At 38.9% G+C, this 26,246-nt stretch overlaps 1 protein-coding gene and 1 long non-coding RNA gene across 2 annotated transcripts in view; one reads left to right on the plus strand and one right to left on the minus strand.

Annotated features, from left to right (window-relative positions):
- Positions 1 to 26,246, minus strand: part of RAD9B (RAD9 checkpoint clamp component B) — a 38,226-nt gene that overhangs the window by 10,289 nt on the left and 1,691 nt on the right. Inside the window, exons 2-10 of the mRNA XM_028116421.2 lie at positions 25,857 to 25,927; positions 24,863 to 25,015; positions 23,612 to 23,726; positions 15,632 to 15,731; positions 12,711 to 12,817; positions 7,378 to 7,484; positions 7,231 to 7,295; positions 6,568 to 6,690; positions 3,657 to 3,906 (exon numbers count right to left, since the gene is read on the minus strand). Coding sequence (XP_027972222.1) covers positions 3,657 to 3,906; positions 6,568 to 6,690; positions 7,231 to 7,295; positions 7,378 to 7,484; positions 12,711 to 12,817; positions 15,632 to 15,731; positions 23,612 to 23,726; positions 24,863 to 25,015; positions 25,857 to 25,927 — 1,091 coding nt within the window. The remainder of the gene's footprint in view (positions 1 to 3,656; positions 3,907 to 6,567; positions 6,691 to 7,230; positions 7,296 to 7,377; positions 7,485 to 12,710; positions 12,818 to 15,631; positions 15,732 to 23,611; positions 23,727 to 24,862; positions 25,016 to 25,856; positions 25,928 to 26,246) is intronic.
- LOC114219040 (uncharacterized) lies at positions 195 to 15,353 on the plus strand. The gene is made up of 3 exons (XR_003611303.2): positions 195 to 505; positions 12,608 to 12,912; positions 14,282 to 15,353. It is a non-coding gene; the product is annotated as an uncharacterized LOC114219040 (long non-coding RNA).

Below are 26,246 nucleotides of genomic sequence, written 5' to 3' on the forward strand. Positions count from 1 at the left end.
AGAGCACAAGCAGAGGGAATGGCAGAGGGAGAGGGAGAAGCAGGCTCTGCACTGAGCAGGGACCCCGATGCGGGACTCAATCCCAGGACCCTGGGATCATGACCTGAGCTAAAGGCAGATGCTTATCCATCTGAGCCACCCAGGCGCCCAAATAAAATCTTTTTAAAAAAATAATTAAAAAATAAATAAATGGGGGAGGCCAGTATGAACCCTGTGGTGTTGGACTGGAACTGGAGGTATCAGTATGAATTTATGGGTTTTAATGTACATAAGTATGTATGTATACAAATAGATATAAAAATTGATCAATATGTGTGTATGTGTCTATAAATGAGTATGTTTCCTAGCTTTGTCTGCTGAGAGGGCCTAGAAGCAAGGAAATCCCAGTACAAAAGAGCACACCTACCATCCAGAAGTTGTTTCTGTCTACCATCTCTGATCAAAGGAACCAGGACTCTTGGGAGAAAAGACTGATTCCATTTGGGTTGGAGTTGGGAAATACAAGGTAAGCCTAGAACACTTTAAGTTTCCAGAAAGTAAGGAAGTACTCAAAAAATGCTGGAGATATGCCAAAGAGACAGAGGCTCCCAGTATAAATGATAGTAATGGATTATAACCCCCAAAATAAAATTAATATTCAAGAGTATTTTGTCACATAAATAATTGAATAAATAAATGGAGAGAAGGAAAGTTATTAAAGCAGAATTTCATCTGATAATAGAAAAATTACCATTTCTCAAGTATCATAGTAATAACTATTTTAGACAAAAAAGCATCAATGGATGCTAAAATTAGTAGGCAAAAAGTATGATGAGAAACAGGATATTTACTTAGTTTCAAAGTATCTCCCACCAAACCACTTTCGATTACTAACAGAAAACAGTAACTTTACCGTGGAGAAATCTGGCAGATAACCTTAACTATATGATAAAATTAGGATCACCAAGAAGACAAACTCCATCATGGGTTTCCAGATAAAATGTGTGAGAAGAACACAGCATTGTTCTGTTTCATTCTTACTAAAAATGCACAGCTGAAATTTAATCATGACGAAATCAGAAAAATTCAAATACAGGGACATTCTACTAAAGTGTCAAGGTAAAGAAAGATAAAACAACATTTAGAAAATGTTCCAGACTAAAGGAGACGCTGTTAATATTTAGGGAATCTGGGTGAACAGTATATGGGAATTCTTTATACTACTTCTGCAAGTGAGTCTGAATTTATTTCAAAATTTTAAAAAATATGATGTGCACGTGTGCAAGCATGTGTGTATATAATATGCATAGAAAAAGCCCTAACAGTAATAATAGAAGTGTTTGTAGTGATTATCTCTGATAATCTCTTATTGGTATTTTCTGATTTTTCTCTGGTGAAATGAGAATTGTACTATTACATAAATGTTAACATTTGGAGAGTCTGGGAGAAGGGTATGTAGGAATTCTTTGTACTATTTTTGCAACTTTTTTTCAAGAATTTATTTATTTATTTGAGAGAGAGAGAGAGAGCTCACGCCCGAGCACAAGCAGGGGTAGGGAGAAGCAGACTCCCCAATGAGCAGGGAGCCTGACACAGGGCTTGATCCCAGGACCCTGGGATCGTGACCTAAGCTGAAGGAAAATGCTTAACCGACTGAGCAGCCCAGGTGCCCCAATTTTTGCAACTTTTTAAAAGTGAAATTATTTTAAAATGGAAAGTTAAAAACAAACAAGCAAATAATAATGGGCCATATTATTATCAGAATGTTACTAGCACCATAACGGCTATAGCTTGAGTCTGGTTCCCAGGTGATGGCCCTCCCGTGTGCATGGCAAATGCTGCAAATCAACTATAGATATAGCTTTAGTCACACTCAACTTAGTTTGCCCAACCAAATGACTGGTGATGTTACTAAAGAGGAAACCTATCTGCCATTCCCGGCATAGAGTATGTTTTGTATGGGAGCAGGAAGGAGGAAAGGGGGAGGCCTAGTGAAGAGCATAATAAATACCCCAGGGACAGTCCCTGAAAGCCATTCCAAGGAGTTTAGTTGTAATCCTATGGGACAAAGGGAATGATCCAAGAGTTTTGAAGACAGGAGAGTGATGTATAACAGTAACTAACATTTAATGAGCATTAGCCATGTGCCAGCTCCATATATTAGTTCAATTAATTCCCACAGTTCTATTTAATGGGTAGTACTATTATTATCCCCCTTTTACTGATAATAAAACCAAGGCAAAAGAGGAGTAACTTGTCCAAGTCACACAACTAGTAAGTGGCAAACAGGGATGTAAACCTAGGAATTCTAAATCTGGAGCCAGTGCTCTAAACCTCTGTACTTCACTGTAAATGTAAGGTTTGGACAAAATCTTCTGGTACACTGGAGAACCAGAGTGGACGGGAATGGAGGCATGGAAGCCAATGGGAAGGCTCACAATAGTTTGGGTGGAAGATGATAAGGGTCTAAATAACAATCATATTGTAATTTCAGTTTTGCAGGACTTTGCCACATTAAGGCAAATAATACCATTTAAAATAGGACTGTGTTGGGGCTCCTGGGTGGCGGTTGTTTTTAGAATATAAGTGACATGATGGGAAATTTGAAGAAGAGTCCTGTAACGATGCTCATGGAGCTTACAGTTCTTTACAGTCCTTTATAAATGTCACTTTCCCTAGTGAGGAAATGGGCAATCTTAGTGAATTTCAGGGAAGTGAAGTGGCCAGAAAATGTTTTTGTATTGTTACCTTTGAAAAAGTAAGCACAATATGTGTGACCAAAAAAACAGAAGGGGAAAATGCTTCTGTATAATGAAAGACAAATTTCAGTTTTCACCTTATGGCCAACTTAGTAATATACAAGAGAAAATTGCTATAACTGCTAGGCATATAATAGGTATTCAATAAACACAGTATCAAACTGAATAATGAATGGAGTTTACTACCCAATTTTACTGCTCTAAAAGTCTTTTATACAGTGTAAGATAGTGACTTTTAGAAATATTATTTCTCCCTTCAAATTTGTTAGGAAACTCATATTTCTAAACCAATAATAATAGCAATAGTAAAACAAGCTTGAATAAACCATTAATGTAAACATATTAAATTGGGAATTATTTATTTGAGATACTTCAGTTTCTAATAAATCATATTTATCTTCAGTTCAATAGATATCATAAGGTTTAACACAATGGCATTCTGTAAAGCTTATCATCCAGCTAGTAAAATGTTGGTAATATAATAGGTTATTAACTGGGACTCCACTATGAAATAATTGGTGATACTTGTTGGGATGAAATTTAATTTGTACTATGATGAGTAAAGGATTTCCCAACCCAATTTGAAGAATAAAATGAGGACACTTATCTTAGAAAGTAAATTATATGCCTTTAGCGTATTATTTGTATTCAAAGATTATCCTGTAAGCAATCATAATTTATTCTTTAATACAAGTGACCCAGATATGCACTTGAATATATTTTGTTGCTCAATGAGCAATTTAAACTCTTTTGTACTGACAGTCTGTAAGTCAGACTGGTTTCACCACTCTCCTATCAAAAAGTAAGGAAACTATTTTCGGGACATTGGGGTGGACCTGGGCAGGGAGACTGCAAAGGGAGACAGATGATGAGAAATCTTGACTGAGACGTTGTCATGTCTCAATGTTTTCCCTTTACCTGCCTTAGATATGAAGACCCTGGCCCCTCCTCCGTGTTGCTGACACTGCTTTCTGGCACTTCACTAATGTCTTCATTCACTCTTTTCATTATAGGGCTGCCACAGTTTTCCAATGCAGGGATGTCTGTTTGAGTCTCATTAGGATAAAGCCTTTTGGGTGCTGCTTTTCTCAAGATACATCCTGGGGCCTTGCTGGTTGCATTTTTGCCAGTCTTTGAATTGTTGTTTGTTGAACACATCAGATCAGACCTGAGGTATTAAGGGATTAAATGAATGAGCGGTTAGCCTGCAAATGTATATTTTTATATAACTAATGAAGCAATATGGGATGACAGTGATAACACTAGTTTAGAGAATATATTGAAACAACATAGAACTGATTGTTGAAAGTTTAAAATTTACCTCAAAAAGTTAAAAATAGAACTACCTACCCTACTATCCAGTAATTGCCCTACTAGGTATTTACTCAAGGATACAAAAATACAGATTTGAAGGGATACATGCACCCCTATGTTTATAGCAGCATTATCAACGATAGCCAAACTATGAAAAGAGCCCAAATGTCCATCGACTGATGAATGGATAAAGAAGATATGATATATATATAAATGGAATATTACTCAGCCATCAAAAAGAATGAAATCCTGCCGGGGTGCCTGGATGGCTCAGTTGTTAGGCGTCTGCCTTCGGCTCAGGTCATGATCCCAGGGTCCTGGGATCGAGCCCCGCGTCGGGCTCCCTGCTCAGCGGGAAGCCTGCTTTTCCCTCTCCCACTCCCCCTGCTTGTGTTCCCTCTCTTGCTGTGTCTCTCTCTGTCAAATAAATTAATTTTAAAAATCTTAAAAAAAAAGAATGAAATCCTGCCATTTGCAACAATGTGGACACTCTAATAAGGTGTATTACGTAGCATGTATTATACTAAGCAAAATAAGTCAGTCAGAGAAAGACAAATGCCATATGATTTCACTCTTATGTGGAATTTAAGAAACAAAACAGAAGCTCATATGGGAGGGAGAGGAATAAAAGAGAGAGAGAGAGAAGGAAACAAACCGTAAGAGACTTTTTTTATTATTATTAACATATAATGTATTATTTGTTTCAGGGGTACAGGTCTGTGATTCATCAGTCTTACACAACACACAGCACTCACCACAACACATATCCTCCCCAATGTCCATCACCGAGACTCCCATCTTTTTTTTTTAATTTAATTTTATTATGTTATGTTAGCCACCATACATTACATCATTAGTTTTTGATGTAGTGTTTCATGATTCATTGTTTGTGTATAACACCCAGTGCTCCATTCAATACATGCCCTCCTTAATACCCACCACCGGGCTAACCCATCCCCCTACTCCCCTTACCACCTCTTCTTTATCCATTCATCTGTCGATGGACATCTGGGTCTTTCCACAGTTTGGCTATTGTGGACATTGCTGCTATAAACATCAGGGTGCAGGTGCCCCTTTGGATCACTATATTTGTATCTTTGGGGTAAACACCCAATAGTGCAATTGCTGGGTGGTAGTGCAGCTCTATTTTCAACTGTTTGAGGAACCTCCATACTGTTTTCCAGAGTGGCTGCACCAGCTTGCATTCCCACCAACAGTGTAGGAGGGTTCCCCTTTCTCCACATCCCCGCCAACATCTGTCGTTTCCTGACTTGTTAATTCTAGCCACGCTGACGGGTGTGAGGTGGTATCTCATGGAGGTTTTGATTTGGATTTCCCTGATGCCGAGTGATGTTGAGCACTTTTTCATGTGTCTGTTGGCCATTTGGATGTCTTCTTTGCAGAAATGTCTGTTCATGTCTTCTGCCCAAACCATGAGACTTAACGATAGAGACCAAACTGAGGGTTGATGGAGGGAGGTGTGTGGAGGATGGGTTAGATGGGTGGTGGGCATTCAGAAGGGTACTTGTTATGATGAGCATTGGGTGTTGTATGTAAGTGATGAATCACTAAATTCTACTCCTGAAACCAATATTGCACTGTATGTTAACTAACTAGAATTTAAATAAAAAAATTTTAAAAAAGAAAGCTAAAATTTACATATATGATTATTTAGAAATTTTCTCTACAGATTCAAATTCTTCAGTAAAGCAACCCAGTGTGCATGAGACAAACTTGTGATATAGTAACAGGGCCTGAGTTAGAAAAAAAGTCAAATTACTATACATCTGCATGATAAAATTCTATACAGTCATTAAAAATCATATTTCCAAGTCATAATCAGTGATATTGGAACCTGTTCACAATATACTTTGTGGGGGACAAAGAGGATAGAAAACTGCATATCCTCCATGAGCCTGATCTTATTTTAAAACATCTTATGCAAAATAAAAAGTCTAAAAGAAAAAACAGTGAGCCAAATGTTAACAGTGGCTATCTCCAGGTGGTGCAATTTATCTTCTTTGTACTTTTCTCTATTTTCCAAATTTCCCATAGTAGTTTTAAGTTAACTTTTACAGTGAAGCACCCTGCACCAAAAAAAAAAAAAAAAGTTATGGAGACAAAAGAAAAAAAAGAAAGAAAAACAAAGGCTGTCCCCATGTCCAAGAAAGAAGAGTTCTAGGCAGTGAACAGAAACTTACCCATGAACCTCAACACTGTATCCCTCCTAAAAAACAACTGCCAAGACTGGAAATGAGGTTTGGGTAAGAACAAAGATAAATCAGACAGTCCTGTTAAATTCTGATCAGAAGAGAAAAAACAGATGTCTAGTGCATGATTGGTGCTATTTCTCACTAGTTAGCTCCTACTGTAGCTCTTTCTGATTCAGTCAATATTTCTGATCTAACGTTTTACTCCTCGATTGTTTCCTAAATGAAATGCCAATGAATTATTTCAGAATAAGATTGCAATGGCTTTTTCCCAACCAGCAAAGATGTTAAAACATTGGTCTTACCTTTTTTGTTTTTGTGAAAGACACAGTGATGGTGGAGAAGATGCTCTACTTGGCTCATCAGCTAATGTAGCCAAGATAAAGTTAGCTTCCAATAACATATCATCGATACTTAAAGCCATAGGTCTAAAAAAAGGCAAAGTCAGAGCAAGCATCATACATGTTTTCTGATGGACATTAGGAAAATTAGAAAATGACACTTCAGAAGTAAAAAGAGACAGTAGAAGTAGAAGTCTTATTTGTCTTTTCACAAATTGACATGGTCCTTCGACATCATCAGATCTGATTTCAAAAAGCTCATCTAACCCAGTCTCTGGAATTTTAGTTCTGAAATACCATATGAAATATCATGGTTTCATAGAAATTAGACTTGTTTAAGCCATGTCTAATTAATTTTCTAATTAGGCAATTAATTTCACCATGTCAAATTTATAAATGTTTTCACTCTGCAGAATATATCTTTTTCCATTACCAATTTAAAAATGCCATGTATGGCATCCTTCAAATTTTAGTTTGGTAAGTGTTGCTAGTAAAGTTAAGGAATCTTGAGGTGTGAATTAATTTCAAAGTGATCCAAAGGGTTTTATTATTGATATATAACAAAAGGAAGAAAGGAAGGAAGAAAAGAAGGGAGGGAGGGAGGGAGGAAATTTCCCAAGGACTTACTTCCCAGGAAAATCAAAATGAATGGCTATAGGAGCATGTGTAGCTTCTGAAAATGTCAGCATTCCCTGAAAGAGAAAAAGAAGAAAAATAGTTGAAATCTTTATTTTAAAAACTACCAGCGAAATTTTGATACAAATTTTTGTTCACCTTTAATTCTTTGAAGCAGAATGTTATTTCAGTATCAGCTCCAATTTGAAAGAAGTCAAACTCATCTGGGCCAACAAACATTTCACTGTACACAGAACTAGTCAAATCTGTTCAATATTATAGGTAAAGAAAGAATAGAATTAGTTCCAGGGGTACTTGTTAAATTTTAATATGAAAATATAACTGTAAGTGATAGATTAAAAACAGCCACCAATCCTCTGACACTTTCACTGAGAGATGGGGTCCATCCCTATGTCCCCTCCCCTTGAAGTTGGGTCGTTGGGCTCTCTGACTGCTAAGGCCAATAGGATATGGTGCTATAGATGAAATGACCTCGTGTTGGCTTCTGAGCCCAGGCCTTAAGAGACTGGCAACTTCCGCTTCCTCTATCCTCCATCCACTTCCTCTGTGCTGTAACACTCACTCTTGGAACTTGGCCACCATGCTGAGTTCATGCTATATGAAGACCAAGTTAAATGGAGAGGCCATATGTGTGCAGTCACTCTGGTTAACAGCCCAGCCCTGCTCCCAGCATCAATTACCAGCCATGTCAGTGTGCCATCTTGGATGGATTCAGATGATTCCAGACCCAGCCACTGTCTAACTGCAATTGCATGAGACCCCAAGAACAGACTGTCTAGCTGAGCCCCATCAACCCACAGAAACATAAACGATGAGAATGAATTATTTCGAGTTTTTCACCACAAAAATGTTTGATATACACGCTCAGAAATACATACACACACCTTCTGCCCTGGAGGACACAATAAGAAGTCTGTGACCCAGGAGGAGGCCCTCAGCTGACTTACAGCCTCCAGAACCACAAAATGTAAAGATTGCCTGTTCAAAGTCACTGGAGAAAGTCCAAAAGGAGGCAGAATCAAGAAGTTACTCAGCACTTAAAAGAAGCAATGATAATGGAGAACGAGAGAGAGCAGCAGAGGGAGAGGGAGAAGCAGACTCCCCACCGAGCAAGAAGCCCGATGTGGGGCTCCATCCCAGACCCCAGGATCATGCCCTGAGCTGAAGGCAGTTGCTTAACCAACTGAGCCACCCAGGTGCCCCAGAGGTGCTTCATTGTGTTGTACTGAGCAACATGAGGCCTCACCTGTGCAAGCTGGGAAATGTAAGAAGTTTAAAAAGAAGGAGGAAGTAAGAACGAGGGAGAAAACAAACAACAAATAAACACCCATAAAATAGGCACTATTTGTCTGTAGGCTTCTGCCTGAGCACAGAAAGCAAGTCATTCAGCAAAAGGTAGTCATCCTTGTGAATATTGCATAGCTCCCTATTGCTTCCTTCTCAAAGATGCCTCAGGATAAAGCTAAGAAATGAAAGTCTTTGTCATTTTCATCTCTCCTTAAAATCGGGAGGAAAGGGGGCGCCTGGGTGGCTCAGTCGTTAAGCGTCTGCCTTCAGCTCAGGTCATGATCCCAGGGTGCTGGGATCGAGCCCCGCATCGGGCTCCCTGCTCAACGGGAAGCCTGCTTCTCCCTCTCCCACTCCCCCTGCTTGTGTTCCCTCTCTCGCTGTGTCTCTCTCTGTCAAATAAATAAAATCTTAAAAAAAAAAAAAAGTTTAAACATTAAAAAAAAAAATCGGGAGGAAAGAGGAGAAACATTTCATGGATACAAAGATATCTGAAAGGAACCACAAAAATTCGGAATAAAAGAAAAAAGAAATACACACACACACACACACACACACACACAAGTACCTTTTCTTTTTCTCATTTTCTTTTTTTTCTAATTGAAGTGTAGTTAACATACTGTGTTACCTTAGTTTCAGGTATACAATATAAAAATTCAACAATTCTATACATTTCTCAGTATTCATCAAGATAAATTGCTCTTAATCCCCTTTATCTATTTCACCCCCTCCTGCCAACCACTAGTTTGCTCTCTGTATTTAAGAGATGTTTGTCTCTCTCTTTTTTTTAAGATTTTATTTATTTGACAGAGAGAGCACAAGCAGAGGGAGAGAGAGAGAGAAGCAGGCTCCCTGCTGAGCAAGGAGCCCGATGTGGGACTCGATCCCAGGACCCTCGGCTCATAACCTGGGCCGAAAGCAGCCACTTAACCGACTGAGCCACTCAGGCATCCCGAGATGTTTGTCTCTTTTTCTTTGTTTGTTCATTTGTTTTGTTTCTTAAATTCCACATATGAGTGAAATCATATGGTATCTGTCTTTCTCTGATTGACTTATTGCATTTAGCATGATATCCTTTTTTAAAAAGATTTTATTTATTTGAGAGAGAAAGAGAGAGGGCACTCGTGCACAAGCAACGGGAGGGGCAGAGGGAGATGGACAAGCTGACCCCTGCTGAGCAGAGAGACTGACACAGGCTCGACCCCAGGACCCTGAGATCATGACCTGAGCCAAAGTCAGACACTGAACTGACTGAGCCACCCAGGCGCCCCTAGCATTATATCTTTAGGTCCATCCATGCTGTCGCAAATGGCAAGATTTCATTCTTTTTTATGACTAATACTACATTATATATACACCACATCTTCTTTATCCATTTGTCTATGATGGATTTGGGTTGCTTCCATATCCTGGCTATTGTAAATAATACTGCAGTGAACACAGGAGTGCATATATCTTTTCAAATCAGTGTTTTCATTTTTTCTGGGTAAACACCCAGTAGCAGAATTATTGGACCATATGATATTTTTATTTTTAATTTTTTGAGGAACCTCAATACTGTTTCCCACAGTGTCTGCACCAATTTACATTCCCACCAACAGTACACAAGGGTTCCTTTTTCTCCACATCTTCGCCAGCACTCATTATTTCTTGTGTTTTTGATTTTAGCCATTCTGACAGGTATAAGATGAGATCTCATTGTGGTTTTTTTTTTTTCTCTTTAAAGAAAGGCAGACTACCACATGCAGCACCTCATTGGGATGTGTCTGGAGTCTTGGAAGCTTGACTACCCTACGCTCTCCTGCAAATGGACATTGAGAGCTTGTTTGAAGGCTCCAGCAGGGAGGCACAGCTATTCATATACCCTTGACCAAAGAACGGTCCTCCTCTATTGGGAATGTTGTCCTCTTTGAGCGCAAAGCTTTGGGAGGGACACACATGGAGTGGTGAGGGAGGAAGGGGACACCCGCCTAGCAGCCAGATCTGCTGAATCAATCCTGGCGATCAATGGAGTGACAGATGTTTCAGCCACATTGCCCTCACATCTTCATTGTGGTTTTGATTTGCATTTCCCTGCTGATGAGTGATGTTGAGCATCTTTTCATGTGTCTGTGGCCATCTGTATATATTCTTTGGAGAAAGTATTCAGGTACTCTGCCCATTTTTTAAAAAGATTTATTTGAGAGAGGGAGAGAGAGTGAAAAGAGAGAGAGTGGGAGGCAGGGGCAGAGGGAGAGAGAATCTTAAGCAGACTCCACACTGAGCACCCGACATGGGCTCTATCCCATGACCCTGAGATCACAACCTGAGCCAAAATCAAGAGTAGGATGCTTAACTGACTACACCATTCAGGTGCCCCAATCCCGCCCATTTTTTTATTGGATTACTTTTAATAGCTTCATAGTATTTCATTATCTTTACTCAACCAATCTTCTGATATTAGATTTGAAGTATACAAGGAGATGTCCCAAACTATTAAAAGTGCTTATCTCTGGATAGTGGGATTTCAGGTGATTTTTTTTTTATTAGTGCTTATTTTGTGTTTTTTATTTTCTTCAATGAATATGAATTAACGTAACTGTAAGAACAAAGGATAAATAGTATATATTTTTTAAAAGGACCAAACACTATCCTAGAAATCATTCCTATCAAACAAGAAGGTTCATGTCACTTCCCAAGTACTAGCATAGAGTAGATTCAATAATAAACAATTGGGTCCCTAGTCAACCATAACTAGAACTACTCATTAGAAAGCTACTCACAAGGGACAATATCTCCTGGTTACTAAATGGCCATCTTTATTCAGAGATGGAATTATGGAATACAAAACAGACCCTTTCACTAGCCAAGCATATTGTTTCCTGATCATGTGCTTCTGAGTGTCAAAAAACAATGCGAGGTAAGACTAGAAAGAAGTAATAATAGCACAATGGTAATGAGCCTGTGCCTTGGAGCCTATGTTCAGATAATCCACACTTATTAACTGTGTGACACCAGGCAAGTCACTGAGTTTCTCTGTGCTTCACATGAAAAATGGACATAATAATAGGACCTACATCACAGAGCTTACAAAGATCACGTGAATTCATAAATGGAAACCATTTAGAAAAAGAACATAGAGGGGCACCTGGATGGTTCAGTTGATTGAAAAGCCGACTCTTGATTTTGGCTTGGGTCATGATCTTGGGGTCCTGGAATCGAGCCCTGCGTCAGGCTCCCCACCCAGCAGGGAGTCTGCTTGAAATTCTCTCCCTTTCCCTCTGCCCCTCCCCCTGCTCACACTCCCCTTCTCTCTCAAAATAAATAAATAAATCTTTTTTTAAAAAGTTAAAAAAAAGAACAAGAACATGGCACACACTAAACACCACAAAAGTCATCTGATCCAACTTCAGCCCTAGTTCTACTGGTTTTTCAGTCTGGAATAATACAGTTCCCTCCATTTCTTTTCTTTACTGCTGTCACACACACACAAACACACACACACACACACCAAATTACCCAAGGTTAAAAAGTCTCAAACAGCTTGTACCCAAAAGACCATGGTCAATTTTCTTGATAGCAAAAATTCTGATTCAATCATGCCTTAGTTTCTCCATTCAGTCTAGATAACTCTTGGAGGAGCTGACGTAAGTATTCACGTTTTCTGCTGTGTGTGTTTGCCATCTGGAATATCTTACTTCTCTAGTTCAAAGCTACTTTTTCTTCTTATGTGATTAACGATAATCTCAATTGGATTGCTGGCCTCTTAATTTTTCTTTATGCTAAACACAAAGGGTGATAAAAGATGAAAAACAGGGGTGCCTGGCCGGCTCAATTAGAAGAGCATGCAACTCTTGATCTTGGGGTCATGAGTTTGAGCCCCATGTTGGGTGCAGAGATTACTAAAAAATAAATAAATTTAAAAAAAGATGAAAACCAGACCTTAAAAATCTTAACTGAAAATATACTTTTCTCAGTAACGATTCTCCTAATTTTAAAACAACCTGAATTTCAAAGCCAAATATTTTAATTATTGATTGTGTTCCATTTCCTGGATCTCTTAAAAATTTTAATGATCTTTCTACATCTTACTGCTTTTTAGACAAGAATAAACGTTATGCCACCAATGTTTACTGTATGGTCAGTCATCAAGAAACCCAGGAAGTGACATGCCATCCAAGCGCCATGACAGATGTAGTCCTTACCCATTGGTTCATCACTGGAACTCTTAAGGCAAACGCTGAGTGGGGTAACAGCAAGAGTAACTTCTTCTTGACTTGATGTAAAAAGAACAACTGCCTCAGCAAGCACTCTACAAAATGTAATGAAAAGTACTATGTTACTTGAAAAACAAGAAGAAAGAATCTTATTAAATGGGACTCAAACCTTTAATCTGGAAATAAACAGGTGAGTCAGCCCAGATTTTTAAAAAAACTTACCCAAAATACCTATCTTATTTTTTCTATGTGAGCTGCAATATTTTTAGTATATTTTAAAATTCACTTGAAAGCCAAGAGAATAGTAAAATATATTCTTAGTAAGACATGTGAAAGCTGCAGAATAAACCAGACACTGGTAGAAATGTCTTCAATTCCGTGGTTTTATATACCCCCTATATATTTTTAATGACCTGCAATCATACTCCTAAGGGAGGTAGTAGAAAACATCGCTGTTCAGATAGAACTGGGTGGAACTATGCTGGAGATCCGGGTGAGGGCTAGAGGTTTATGAGCAGCCTGCTACTTCTATTCTCTTTCCCTTTGTTACTTGTCCTAGATTATTACCTATTACTTTCAAGGTTGTCTTGACGTCCCAAATGCCCTTTTATCTTGGGCTCCCTTTTTAAAAATAGTTTTGTTGATACAGAATTCACATACTGTACAATTCACAGATTTAAAGTTTTTTAATTTGTGTTTCCCTAACTATTAATGATGTTGAGCACCTTTTCAACCATTTGTATATCTTCTTTGGCAAATTATCTATTCAAATCCTTTGCCCATTTTTAATTAGGTTATCTTTTTATTATTACATTACAAGATCTGGGCTACTTTTGAAATTGAGATGTTGTCAGATAAAAGTGAAAGTCTTAGAATGTATGTAATGTTGATGTTAACCTGAAGCTAGAAATTAGCTCAGCATTGTTTCTTGATGCCAAAATGTCAGGAACACCTACCAAATTCATCTAGGAACTTTTCCAGTGTTATGGTGTTTTATAAAATACCAAATAACTTGATACAAAAGAATTACAACAGAAATGTGCAATTCAAAAAGGAAGAAAAATACAATAAATATATGAAAAGATGTTCAAACTCCCAAGGAATCAACACAACAAAAAAGGACATCTAATAATACAATTTTCTACCTATCAGGTTGGCAAAAATTTTAAAGATTGATCATATATGTTACTTGAAAGGACTCCCCTATACTTCTGGTGGGAATGTAAGTTGGCTCATCATTTAAGACAGCAATTTGGTAGTCAGTATGTATGCAAATTTAAAATTTGGTAAGCCTTTGACCCAGTGATTTCATTTCTAGGACTCTGTGTTAAGCATATAAGATGGCCCCCAGTGATCCCCACCTCCTGGTATTTATGCCCTCATATAATCCCCGCCCTTGAGTGTGGGCTTAATTTACAGAGTCACTTCTACCAAAGAAAATGGCAGAAGTGATGAAATGTCAGTTCTGAGAGTAGGTTATAAAAAGACTTTGGTTCCATTTGTGAATTCTCTCTCTCAATCAGTCATCTCAATCAATTCTCTCTCTTTCTGATTACCAGTGGCCACGTTGTGAGGACAATCAGATAATCCACAGAGAGGCCTGTGTGGTGAGGAACTGAGACCTACCAGCAACCAGACTAGTGAGCTTGGAAGTCGATCACCTGAGGCCTCCCCACAGCCATGTCTGTGAGTTTGGGAGTGAATCCCCCCCGCCCAAGTCCAGCCTTCAGATGAGACCACAGCCCTGGCTGACAGCTTGACTCCAACTTCATGAGACACCTTGAGCCAGATGCACCCAGTTAAGCCACACTTATAACTATGAAGTAATCAATATCTGGTTTCTTAAAGCTCTGAGTTTGGAGGAAATTTTTTCCACAGAAATAGGCAACTCATATACTTTTTTGTATGGCAAAAAGCTGGAAACAACGTACTTTTTCACTAATAGGACAATGGGTAACTAAATTATGGTTCAGTCATACAGTGAAAAATTATGTAATCATTAAAAACAGTAAGATTGATTTCAGTGAACTGACACAGAAACTTAAAAAATCAAGTTGCCAAATAGTAACAGTAGGACATTTTCTTTGAAAAAATTAGTTATAAGTATGTGTCTAATAAGTAATATAAATTTGAGAGGGGGGAAGAAGGAAGAGAAAGAAAGATATCCATAGCTATAAGGAGAGGGTGAGTTACAGAGAGATTGGCTATAGAAAGAAGAAGATCTACAAGGATATACCCCAAATTGTTGACTGATGTTACCTCTGCCAAGTGGGGTAGAGGGGACAGGTAGAGGAGAAAAACTTTTAATTTTTTTATCTTTGCACTCCTCTATAAATTCTAGATGTATTACAAGGAGCGTGTATTGCTTGTTTAATTTAAAGGACAACAAGGATAAAATATCCTTTGGCTCACAAAGTAATTAATGTTTAATGTTTAATGCTACAGCTTAACTAAAAAATTGGGTGCACTTTTCTGACAAATGCACTTTTCTGACAAATGCACATTCTCTAAAGAAAAAATGCAAACACTTGGGATAAAATCAGTTTACATAAAAACATTAACGTTTCCTTGTGTTGTGTGTTTTAAGACTCAGAAGGCAATATATAAATGCAAAGTATAATTAGGGAATATATTTTTCTCTTGGTATCACTTGATGTAGAAAGGCACTAATGGGATATTTTTAGAACTTTCTTGCCACTAAATCATTATTGCTACCATTAAGCAATTATATTATCTACTATTATCTTTTTCACAGTTTCCTCTTGACCTTGTAAGGGGACTTCTCCAAGTCAAATGTTAGCTTTTTTAAAAAATATAACTGATTTCAAATTTTAATTAAGGGCATTAACTCTTTACTCTGTGCCCACATTATGTTTAGAGAAAAAAATAAACACCAGAGAACTCATTACCTTGGTTGAATAATTAGCATATTAGAACACATATTCTTTTCAAAAATAACTTGCAAGGGCTGACTTTCTTGAAAACACACATTATGAGTTCTTCTAATACCTTAAAAAGAATAAAGCAATCTGTTAATAATTTTAAGTGCAACATGAACTATTTAAAAAGTCTATGTTTCACAGCCACGTTAAAATAATAAAATTAAAGAAACATTTCCTATCTGGCAGGTGCCCGTAGCTTGAAGGAGCAGAATTCCTTTATGAAATGTGTTTATCGCCCCTTAGTGGATACCATGCAACATGCCATATCCTCGGACCAATCAGGCAGTAGAGTTTCCAAGTTCTTTTGAAATACAAGTTATTTCTTAAATTGTGGGTAAAATAGTCATTGCCCACTCTAGTTCATGTGCCTATCATTCTCTTTCACTACCTTTCATCCAGGTCTGATATTTCTGGGTTTCTGGGAATTCTGGAAGTCAGACATGAACACCTGGTCTGTGAATTCTTTTTCTCTGAGGGGAGTAAGAGGGGAAGAGTGCGTAGCCCTACCGGCTATGGCTGTATGTGCCAGCAACTGTAGTATGCATTTTACACACATTACCTATGATCTTCACAACAGCCTTGTGGGGTAGGCACTTAGTCTCAGAAAAGGAACCTGTAGCTCAGTGAGGCTAACTGACTTTTTAAGGTGATGCTATTTTAACAAGTATAGGGATAATTTGAACCTAAGTTTGAATATAGAGCCCATGTAATGAAATCCAAATGGGCTGTAACCTTCTACAGCACAATAATGTTGTGGTGAGAATCAAAAGGACTCACTAGAAACAACATTTCTCATCTTACTTGGATTTTTTTTCTTTTAGGGAGGAGGGGGAGAGGGAGAGAGAGAATCCCAAGCAGGCTCCATGCCCAGTGCATGAGCCTGACACAAGGCTCGATCCCATGACCCCAAGATCATGACCTGTGCTGAAATCAAGAGTCGGACAGCTAACCAACTGAGCCACCCAGGTGCCCCTGGGGGTTTTTTTGGATACAAAATTAATAATGGCAACATTTATTAATTTCATATTTACAGACCACCTACTATGCACAAAGCTACATTAGTTAGCTTTTGCTGGAAAACAAACCACTCCAAAACTTAGTGGCTCAAAATAACAAACATTTATTATTTCTCACAATTCAGCTGAGTAGTTCTGGTTTCAGCTGGCTTAGCTGTGGCTGGACATCTTGGATGGCTTCACTTTCACATTTAGGCCCCAGTGGAACAACCGGCATGGCTGAGACTGCTGAGACAGCTGAGGCCTCCCACCACATGGTCTTAATCCTCCAGAAGTCTACTGCGCAGCACTTGTTCTCATGCTGAGGGAAGGGTTCCTGCTTTCACAGGGGAAGCTGCCATGCCTCTTAAGGCCTAGGCTTGCAACTCACACAATATCACTTCTATTTAATTGATAAAGCAAGCCCAACACCAGCCAAGATTCCAGCTGGGGAAACAGACTCCAGCTTTCAAAGGGTGAGGAGCAGCAAATAATTTGTGAGCACTTGTCTGGTAATCTACTACACAGGAACAATTTCAGGAGCTAGAGATTAGCAAAGCACAAATCAGACAAAAATCTCTCTCTTCACAGAGCTTACCTTCTAGGGAAGGGAGACAGATGACAAGAAAATAAATAAGTAAAATAATTGATAGGTCACATCGTGATAAGGGCCACAGAAAAAAAGCAAAGCAGAATGGGCATTAGGGGGTGCCAGTCATGGTAGATAGCAATTTTAAATAGGGAGGTCAACAATAAATGTGTGGCTTGGAAAAAAAAAAAAAAAAAAACAGAAAAAAAAAATAAATAAAATCTTAAAAAAAAAAAAATAAATAGGGAGGTCAAGGAAAACCTCATGGAAACGAAGCCATCTGAGTAAAGACTTGGAGGAGGAGAAAGAGCAAAGCAACATGCTATCTGGAGAAGGAGCTTGCTAGGCAGAGGGCTCCCGACCCATGTAGGACCTTATTGGCCACGGTAAGATCTCTGGCTTTTACCCTGGGTAAATGGGGAGGCTTGGGGGGAGGCGTTGAGAGAATTTTGAGCACTAGAGTGACATATCCCACTTATTTCATCTTTACACTCATCCGTACATCTTAGATGTACTACAAAGAGCATGGCACTGCAAGGAATTACTGTGATTTCTATTTTGGGAAGACACAAAGCTCTAAAGTTGGCATAATTTACCCTATTTTAAAAACTATTTCCAACTTACTTTTGGAGCAACAAGTATTAGATGCTTATGGTCTAAAGTTGAAAAGATACCAAAGAATAGTCAGTGAAAAGGAAGTCACCCCCAACCCCTAACTCCTGCCACCCCCATACCCTCCACAGAGGGGACCACTGTTAGCAGTTTCTTAGGTATTCTTAGAAACAGCTGTGGCATATGCAGCACAATCGTACCTCTAGAACATACCTCTAAATATTTCACTCAAGTGAATATTGGCATGGCCAAAGATGTCCAAGCAGAGAAATGTCTAATTTCCTTGTCATTCCTGATGCTCCTTTTCTTGCCACTTGCTTCCTTCTCCTTTTTCCTTATCGACAAGTGCTAAACACTTTCAGCCTATACCTCTGCTCCCACTGCTTGCTCCTCATAGAATGCCTTCCCATTTCCACCTCCTGGAAACTCATCTAGTCACTCACCTAGTCACTAACCACAAAGCCTTTCCTCTTCACCTTTCTCTCCTCTGAATCTCTGGCCCAAAGAACATCCACTGTACCCTTTCTATTTTATCTTATTTTTTTAAGTAGGCTCCACGTTGGGCATGGAGCTCACATGGGGCTTGAACTCACGACCCTGCGATCAAGACCTGAGTGGAGATCAAGAGTCAGACACTTAACTGACTGAGCCACCCAGGTGCCCCCCTACTGTACCCTTTTTAAAGCATGTACCTCTTCACTGCATTTTTCTAGTCTTCTAGTTTAATAACAATTTTCCTTGATAGGATACAAACGGGATAAACATTTAGAAGTCCTGTTTTCTCCCTGGGTCATTTATTAACTTTATCTTGTGCTGCACAAAGTACTGGACCGTAATGCAATAAGGAATTTTGCATTAGAATGGACTTTCTTCATGGAGAAAATCTTACTACTAAGAACAACAACTGGGGCATTTGGGGGGCTCAGTCAGTTAAGCGTCCAACTTGATCTCAGCTCAGGTCTTGATCTCAAGGTTGTGAGTTCAAGCCCTGCACTGGGCTCCATGCTGGGAGCAGAGCCTACTTAAGAAGAAAAAAAAGGTAACAACAACAGCTGAACTAAAGCAAATGCTTAGTCACATGTTTGGCTTAAATTCTGGCATAAGCTCCTTAATATCTCACAGACCGGTGACAACAGCTTGGGGCCCAGCAGCCAGGCTAACGATCATTCTGAGTAGTAGTGTCTCATCCCATCTGCTCCTGGCCATGGGATTCCTGACGCTAGGGCAGAATTCTACTTGCCACTTCATAAGCTCAATTTGGAACTTCCCTCAGTGGGTCCAGAGAACTCTTTCAAACCTGAAGGGGTACAGCTAAGGAACAACCATTATTTTGGAGATGTTACATTTGTAGAGTTTAGAATTTCAGAGGTGAGTGATACTTCAAAAATCTTGTAAGTTATTTAAATGGGACCCAATCCCTATAAGTTCACTGTTAAGCAAGTTTAAAGTCATTAGCACATCTGTAGAATGCCCTTTGACAAAAACTTGAAACCCTGAAGTGGGATTCCAGCCTTCTTGACATCACTTCATTAATACATGCGTATGAATCAAAGTTTTATTTTCGCTCAGTATCCCAGTGAACTCCTCTTCTCTTATGGAAGCCCCTCTCTGCTGGAGGCCTGTCTCCTTGAGCCAGGACAGAACACGTTAGCATGTGGTGTGTATCAGAGAGTGTGCTTCAGGAACTCACAGACTCATTTTTAGCAATTCTAGGGCCAGTGCAAAGAAAGAATGGAGAATGGATGGAATTATTAATAAAATAAATATTTCAGGTAAATCTTGGTTCTCGATGATACAAATCCTTGTTTCCTGTTAGCAGATGCTAAATAATTCAAGAAATCACTGTGCTGGAAACTTTTCAAGGTTAGATTTAGAGAAGTTAGTCTTTTTTAGTAGCTCATGTTTTTTTCAATTGTTTTCTATCAATGAAGAGAGCCAAATTGACATCACTGTCCTTAATTCCTTCCCAAATCCCAAACATATATTTCTAGCAGCTTATGGGCTATCTCTACCCAGGTGATTTTTTTCAACTAAATCTGAACAATGTTTCCCCACCAGATTACAGATATAAAGTCGCAAGCATAATTTGCTGTGTGCATACAGTTTTGGAAACCATAACTACTCCAGTTACCTAGCAGCATCCATGTCCTCCGGTCCCCCCTTCCTTCCTGAATTGGCCCTTCCCCCTTTCATAGCAGCCATGAGGCTGGGGGGTGGGGGGACTGATTCTACTTTCAGCTGGTAGGCCCTCATTGGTACAAAGCAACTGGTGTGATCTTATCCCCCTGCAATTAAATTTGGACCAGATATGGCACTTAAGAGATGGGAATGCCCTGGCCACTAGGATTGATTTAGGTTGGTACAGTCAGAGCAAAGTCAAGCGCTTTTGTTCACTGGATACATAAGGCAAGGCTCTCACTCCCACTGGATGTGAAAGAGGAAATAATTAGCCCCAGCTGCTGCTCAAGCCGCCTTAGCACTGAAAGTTTGTAAGAGAAGCCTTAGGATAAATCACATGGAGGAAAGTAGAGCTGAGTGAATTTAAAAAAGGAAAGGGGCGCCTGGCGGGCTCAGTTAAGCGTCCTGGGCTCAGGTCATGATCCCGGGGTCCTGGGATCGAGCCCCGCATCGGGCTCCCTGCTTCTCCCTCTCCCTCTGCCCCTCTACCTGCTTGTGTGCGCACTCTCTCTCTCTCAAATAAATAAATAAAATATTTAAAAAAAAAAAAAGAAAAGAAAAGGAAGGAGGAAAAGAAGCAGCAGCTGCTGCAGCCTTGATCAAACCACGCCTGTGACCTAATTTTGAAATTTTTTCATTTACAAGAGCCAATATTCCTCCTCATTATTAAAGTCAGTTTGAGTTGGATTTTCCGTGTGTTTTTTTTTTTCCCTGTTAGTTGCAACTTAAGGCATCCTAACTCACAGTTTTCCTACAAAAGCTATTAAAAATCAACCAATTACAAATATGTATTAGACATTATTCTAATTAAGCGACTTGAGAGATTCTTAAGAAACTGAAGGGGCGCCTGGGTGGCTCAGTCGTTAAGCGTCTGCCTTCGGCTCAGGTCATGATCCCAGGGTCCTGGCAGCATCGGGCTCCCTGCTTGGCAGGAAGCCTGCTTCACCCTCTCCCTCTGCAGCTCCCCCTGCTTGTGCTCGCTCTGTCAAATAAATAAAATTTTTAAAAAAAGAAACTGAGGGGCGCCTGGGTGGCTCAGTTGGTTAAGCAGCTGCCTTCGGCTCAGGTCGTGATCCCAGGGTCCTGGGATCGAGCCCCACATTGGGCTCCCTGCTCAGCGGGGAGCCTGCTGCTCCCTCTCCCACTCCCCCTGCTTGTGTTCCCTCTCTTGCTGTGTCTCTCTCTGTCAAATAAATAAATAAAATCTTTAAAAAAAAAAAAAAAGAAACTGAAAAGTTGGTTGTTTAAAATCTAGCTGGAAATAAGGGATGAGGGTCATTGTAATAACAGCAATCATTGACGATGTACTCCCTCTGCGTCAGACACCACGCTATGTGCTTCACACTGTGATCCTGCTTCACATTCACAACAACCCCGGAACATGAGGGTAGATAAGATTATCCCCATTTACATAAAAGAAAATGACAGTACAGAGAACTGATGAGAGAAAAACTCTCTAACGGCCTGATATACAAGGGAGGCCATCTTAGATTTCTTCCTAAATTCACATGACTGTACATAAACTTTGTTCAAACCAAAAGCCTGATTTATGGCCTGCCATGCATGCAATGTACATCTGCTTTGTGATGAGTAGCCTAAACGAAAACCATCTTGTCCTTGAGGCATCTCAATCAATGCTCCTCCTCCCTGCATTCCTTTACAATGAAACTTGTGATGCCTGCCTACATACTCATCTATAATCTTTTCAGCTTTTACAAGATGTAAAATTGTATATAACCCTGTAAAAACTGTTCATCCTCTGGAACACTTTCTTCCCTGTGAAAATTGTGTTTCCAGGCAGTTGTCCTAACTTGGACTCGAATAAAACTCTCTTACTTTCTGAGATTCTACAAGGTTTGTTCAATTTGCGTTGACAAAGCTTATGTACTTTCACAAAGCTAGTAAGTATAGAAGAATCCATACCCATGTCTGTGATGTCAAGGCCTGCTGTGCTTTTTTTTTTTTTAAAGATTTTATTTATTTATTTGACAGAGAGATAGAGAGCACAAGTAGGCAGAGAGGCAGGCAGAGGGAGAGGGAGAAGCAGACTCCCCGCTGAGCAGGGAACCCAACGCGGGACTCGATCCCAGGACTCTGGGATCATGACCTGAGACGAAGGCAGACGCTTAACCGACTGAGCCACCCGGATGCCCCTGCCTGCTGTGCTTTTAATCATGCTCTTTACATGATTCTGCTATTATGTGAACTAAAATTCAAAGGGGGAAAATCACGTTAAATCATTGATATTTTGCAGGGAAAAAATTAAAGAATATAATACAAATAGGAGCTTAAAATATTAAGATAATTGTCAGGCAAAGTAACAGATAAAAGATAATTGTAACACTATGATAACCTTCCAGAACATCATTCCACTACAAAAAAAGATTTGGACTAATATCACAAGCATGAGTTGTAAAGCATACAATTCTACCTGCTAACTTCAAATAAAATAACAGCAATCATAAAAATTATAACTAGAGCTAACACTTAGAGAAGGTGCCAGGCATTCTTTTAAACACTGTGGAACTCTAACTTCCTATAACTCATTGAATTCTCACAAAAACCCAAGAATGCTGGGACTAACATGATCCCCATTTTACATTTAAGGCAAATGAGGCACACAGTTGTAAAATAATTTGTCCAAAGTATCAGCAAGGAAAGGGCAGAGCAGGATGCTGCCCGAAACTTTGTGGCCTCCAGAATCCATGTTCTTAATCACTGTGCTAGAGATACTTAAGCATGTAAATGTCCTGTGAGTAAAACATTTGAATATCTACCCTGCAAGGCTGTGAGGTAGGAAATCTGTTTTACAGCTTGGTGTGACAGAGAGAATGTATAAAGGTTTTGGCTCCTACTACTGGGGCTCGACTCAAAGCCAGGTTCGGCGACTTACTAGTTTTGTGACCCTGGGCCAGTTACCATGCTTCTTTCAGTCCCAGATAAGTACTATCTGCCTCCCAGAGGACTTTCTTTTTTTTTTTTTTTTTTTTAAAGATTTTATTTATTTATTTGAGAGAGAGAATGAGATAGAGAGAGAGCATGAGAGGAGAGAGGGTCAGAGGGAGAAGCAGACTCCCCGCTGAGCAGGGAGCCCGATGCGGGACTCGATCCCGGGACTCCAGGATCATGACCTGAGCCGAAGGCAGTCGCTTAACCAACTGAGCCACCCAGGCGCCCCAGAGGACTTTCAATACAAGCTGGCACTATTCCTTTCTATTCTTACCGAAGAACACTGTTTCCAAGGCACTCTTACAGAATATCATCAAGCAGCCAGTTAATTTTAGAACCACCTATTGTTCGAATTCAAGTGGACATTAAAAAAAAAATTGGTTTGTATGCAGGCAAAGCTTGTGCCGCTGACAAGTTGGAAAAGGAAAAGTACCAATCACTTCATAATACTTCTACAGAGACAAGTAAGATAATACTTTTCAAGTACTTACAATGGCTCTACCACAAAACCAAATTCTAAGCAGTAATGCAATGAGAAGTCTTAATATACAGTTTGAATATTCTAAACATAAAAAATATTAACAAAAAACCACAATACTTTAAACTAGTTTTAATGAGACCTACCATGTCTGCAGAAGAACTGAATGACGACTTTGCACAGATCAGAACTGGTGAATATTTTGCACTTCTCTACATTTCTTTCAAGGGAATTCAGACATCTAAAGATGGGCAGAATTGACTGTAACACAAATACAACATAGAACAGCAGATACTTAATATGGTTGTTCTATTAGTTTAAATGAACTAACAAAAGAAGAGCATATATATTCATAAGTGAATAGATTTGCCTTGCATTGCCTTTTTAAAATATTTTTAAAGTTTTTATTTCCGTTTTGAACTATGTAACTATGTAATGTCAACTTTAAAAATAAAATAGCCAATATTCATTTTTTTTTCTGGGTTGAAAAGGTATTTTCCCCTTCTTTTAACATTTTATTTTTTTCTCTTTTTAAATTTAAATTCAATTAACATATAGTGTAATATTAGTTTCAGAGGTAGAGTTTAGTTATTCCTCAGTTGCATGTAACACCCAGTGCTCATTACATCAAGTGCCCTCCTTAATGCCCATCACCCAGTTACCCCAACCCCCACCCCCAGCCACCTCTCCTCCAGTAACCCTCAGTTTGTTTCCTATATTAAGAGTCTCCTGGGGTGCCTGAGTGGTTCAGTTGGTTGAGCATCTGCCTTCAGCGCAGGTCATGATCCCGGAGTCCTGGGATAGAGCCCCATGTCAGGCTCCCCACTCAGCGGGGAGTCTGCTTCTCCCTCTACCCCTCACCCTGCTCATGCTCTCTCTCTCAAATAATAAATAAAATCTTTGAAAAAAAAAAAAGTCCCTTATGGTTTGTCTCCCTCTCTGGTTTCATCTTCTTGTATTTTCCCCTCCCTTCCCCTGTGATCCTCTCTTTTGTTAAATTCTTAACAATTTAAAAATTTAAATTCCACATATGAGTGGATTTTATAATTGTCTTTCTCTGATTTATTTCACTTAGCATAATACCTTCTAGTTCCATCTATGTCATTGCAAATGGTAAGATTTCATTTTGATGGCTGAGTAATATTCCATTGTGTGTGTGTGTGTGTGTGTGTGTGTGTGTGTGTGTACACACACACACACCTCATATCTTTACCCATTCATCTGTTGATGGACATCTGGGCTCTTTCCATAGTTTGGCTATTGTGGACATTGCTGCTATAAACATTGGGGTGTCCTGCATGCCTTTTTAACCATGTATTAACTGCAGATTAGATGTCATGTACTATGTAATAAATATTTCTACAATATACGAGAAAACCAGGGCCACTTATATTTACCTTCATTCCCAATTTGCAATTTAAATTTGATGTTGTCGAATCATTCTCATTTACTTTCACTGAGGTTGACCATTGATAATGTTGAAAAAACACAGGAGAAAACAGGACACATCCATATGCTGATCGACAAGAATTCACAGATCTTAAAGCAAGCTGAAAAATAAGAGATATTAAGGAAAAAATCAACTTTCTCTAAATGATTAATTCAAAAAATTCTATTACGTTTAACGCTGTAGTTAAATGTGTTCAAATAAGGCTATGGGATGGTAACTGCATTATATGGACTACATTATAAATACGAATTATTATAGATACTAAATCATCATACACTATACACTATAGATCATACATATAGACACTATACATCATACACTATATTGAATTTGCATACATATACATACATGATACACATCTGTATTGAATACATACAGGTATTAACTCTAAAGTCTTGCAGGTTGAAATTGTAAAGTTGTGAAGGCCTTTAACTTTTATGCACAAAGTGGCAGAAGGCAATGTAAAAGGGGGTAAAAAGATGGCAGCAGAATGGCAATCTCTTGCCTCATCTAAAGCAAAAATCGTCGGACAGCTCCAGCCAACTACTTCCACCTGGGAATGCTGGCCCCAAACTGTCAGATCTTCTAAGCTTTTAAGAGAAGCAAGAAACTCAGATCTTTATATGGACTCTACCAATTTTTAAGCTTACGAAATTATTTCATTAAAAAAGGAAATATAGTGCATTCCCACAAAACACTTCTGCAAGCTCTATCTAGCTTCTTGACCACCAGTTTGCAATTTCTGGTTTAAATCTCTTGTGTTTCTCTGCACGATTTTTATAATATGCTCTCAATGTATTCAGATATATAAAATAAAGATGAACAGTGAAAGGGATAATTACAATTTCTGGGTTTCCTAGTTAACATTCAATCTGGCCTGGGGTCTTTAAACATCTTCTTTTGCCTTAATAGATGGTATATTTGTTAATTTTCTTACTTACACCTTTTTCAGATGGGTCTAGCCACAGCTCGTCACTGATTCGTGATAGAGCTTGGATTGCTTTCCCAAATACTACAGAGAAAAAGAAAGGTACTGCTTACATTCTTTCCTCAAACAATAAATACAAATCATAGGACTACTTCAGCATTCACAGGACTCAAGTTTTAATGCATAAAGAACAGTGTTTTATAGACTAATGCTAAAAATTGCTTTAAATACATATTAATACTCTTGACAAAATGCTAGACACACAGTAAGAGCTCAGTAAATTTACAGAGTGCGCAAAATGATAAAATGCACACTCTTCCTTTCTGTATGTTTGCACGGAGCTACTGTGGAAAGCCAATTTCCATACTAATGTATTTTTAGATTTGGTTTAAATAAATATATT

This window comes from Eumetopias jubatus, unplaced genomic scaffold (assembly GCF_037043125.1).
Source record: "Eumetopias jubatus isolate StellerSeaLion01/CBP00866 unplaced genomic scaffold, mEumJub1_p1.0 scaffold_16, whole genome shotgun sequence".
Classification (NCBI taxonomy): Eukaryota; Metazoa; Chordata; class Mammalia; order Carnivora; family Otariidae; genus Eumetopias; species Eumetopias jubatus.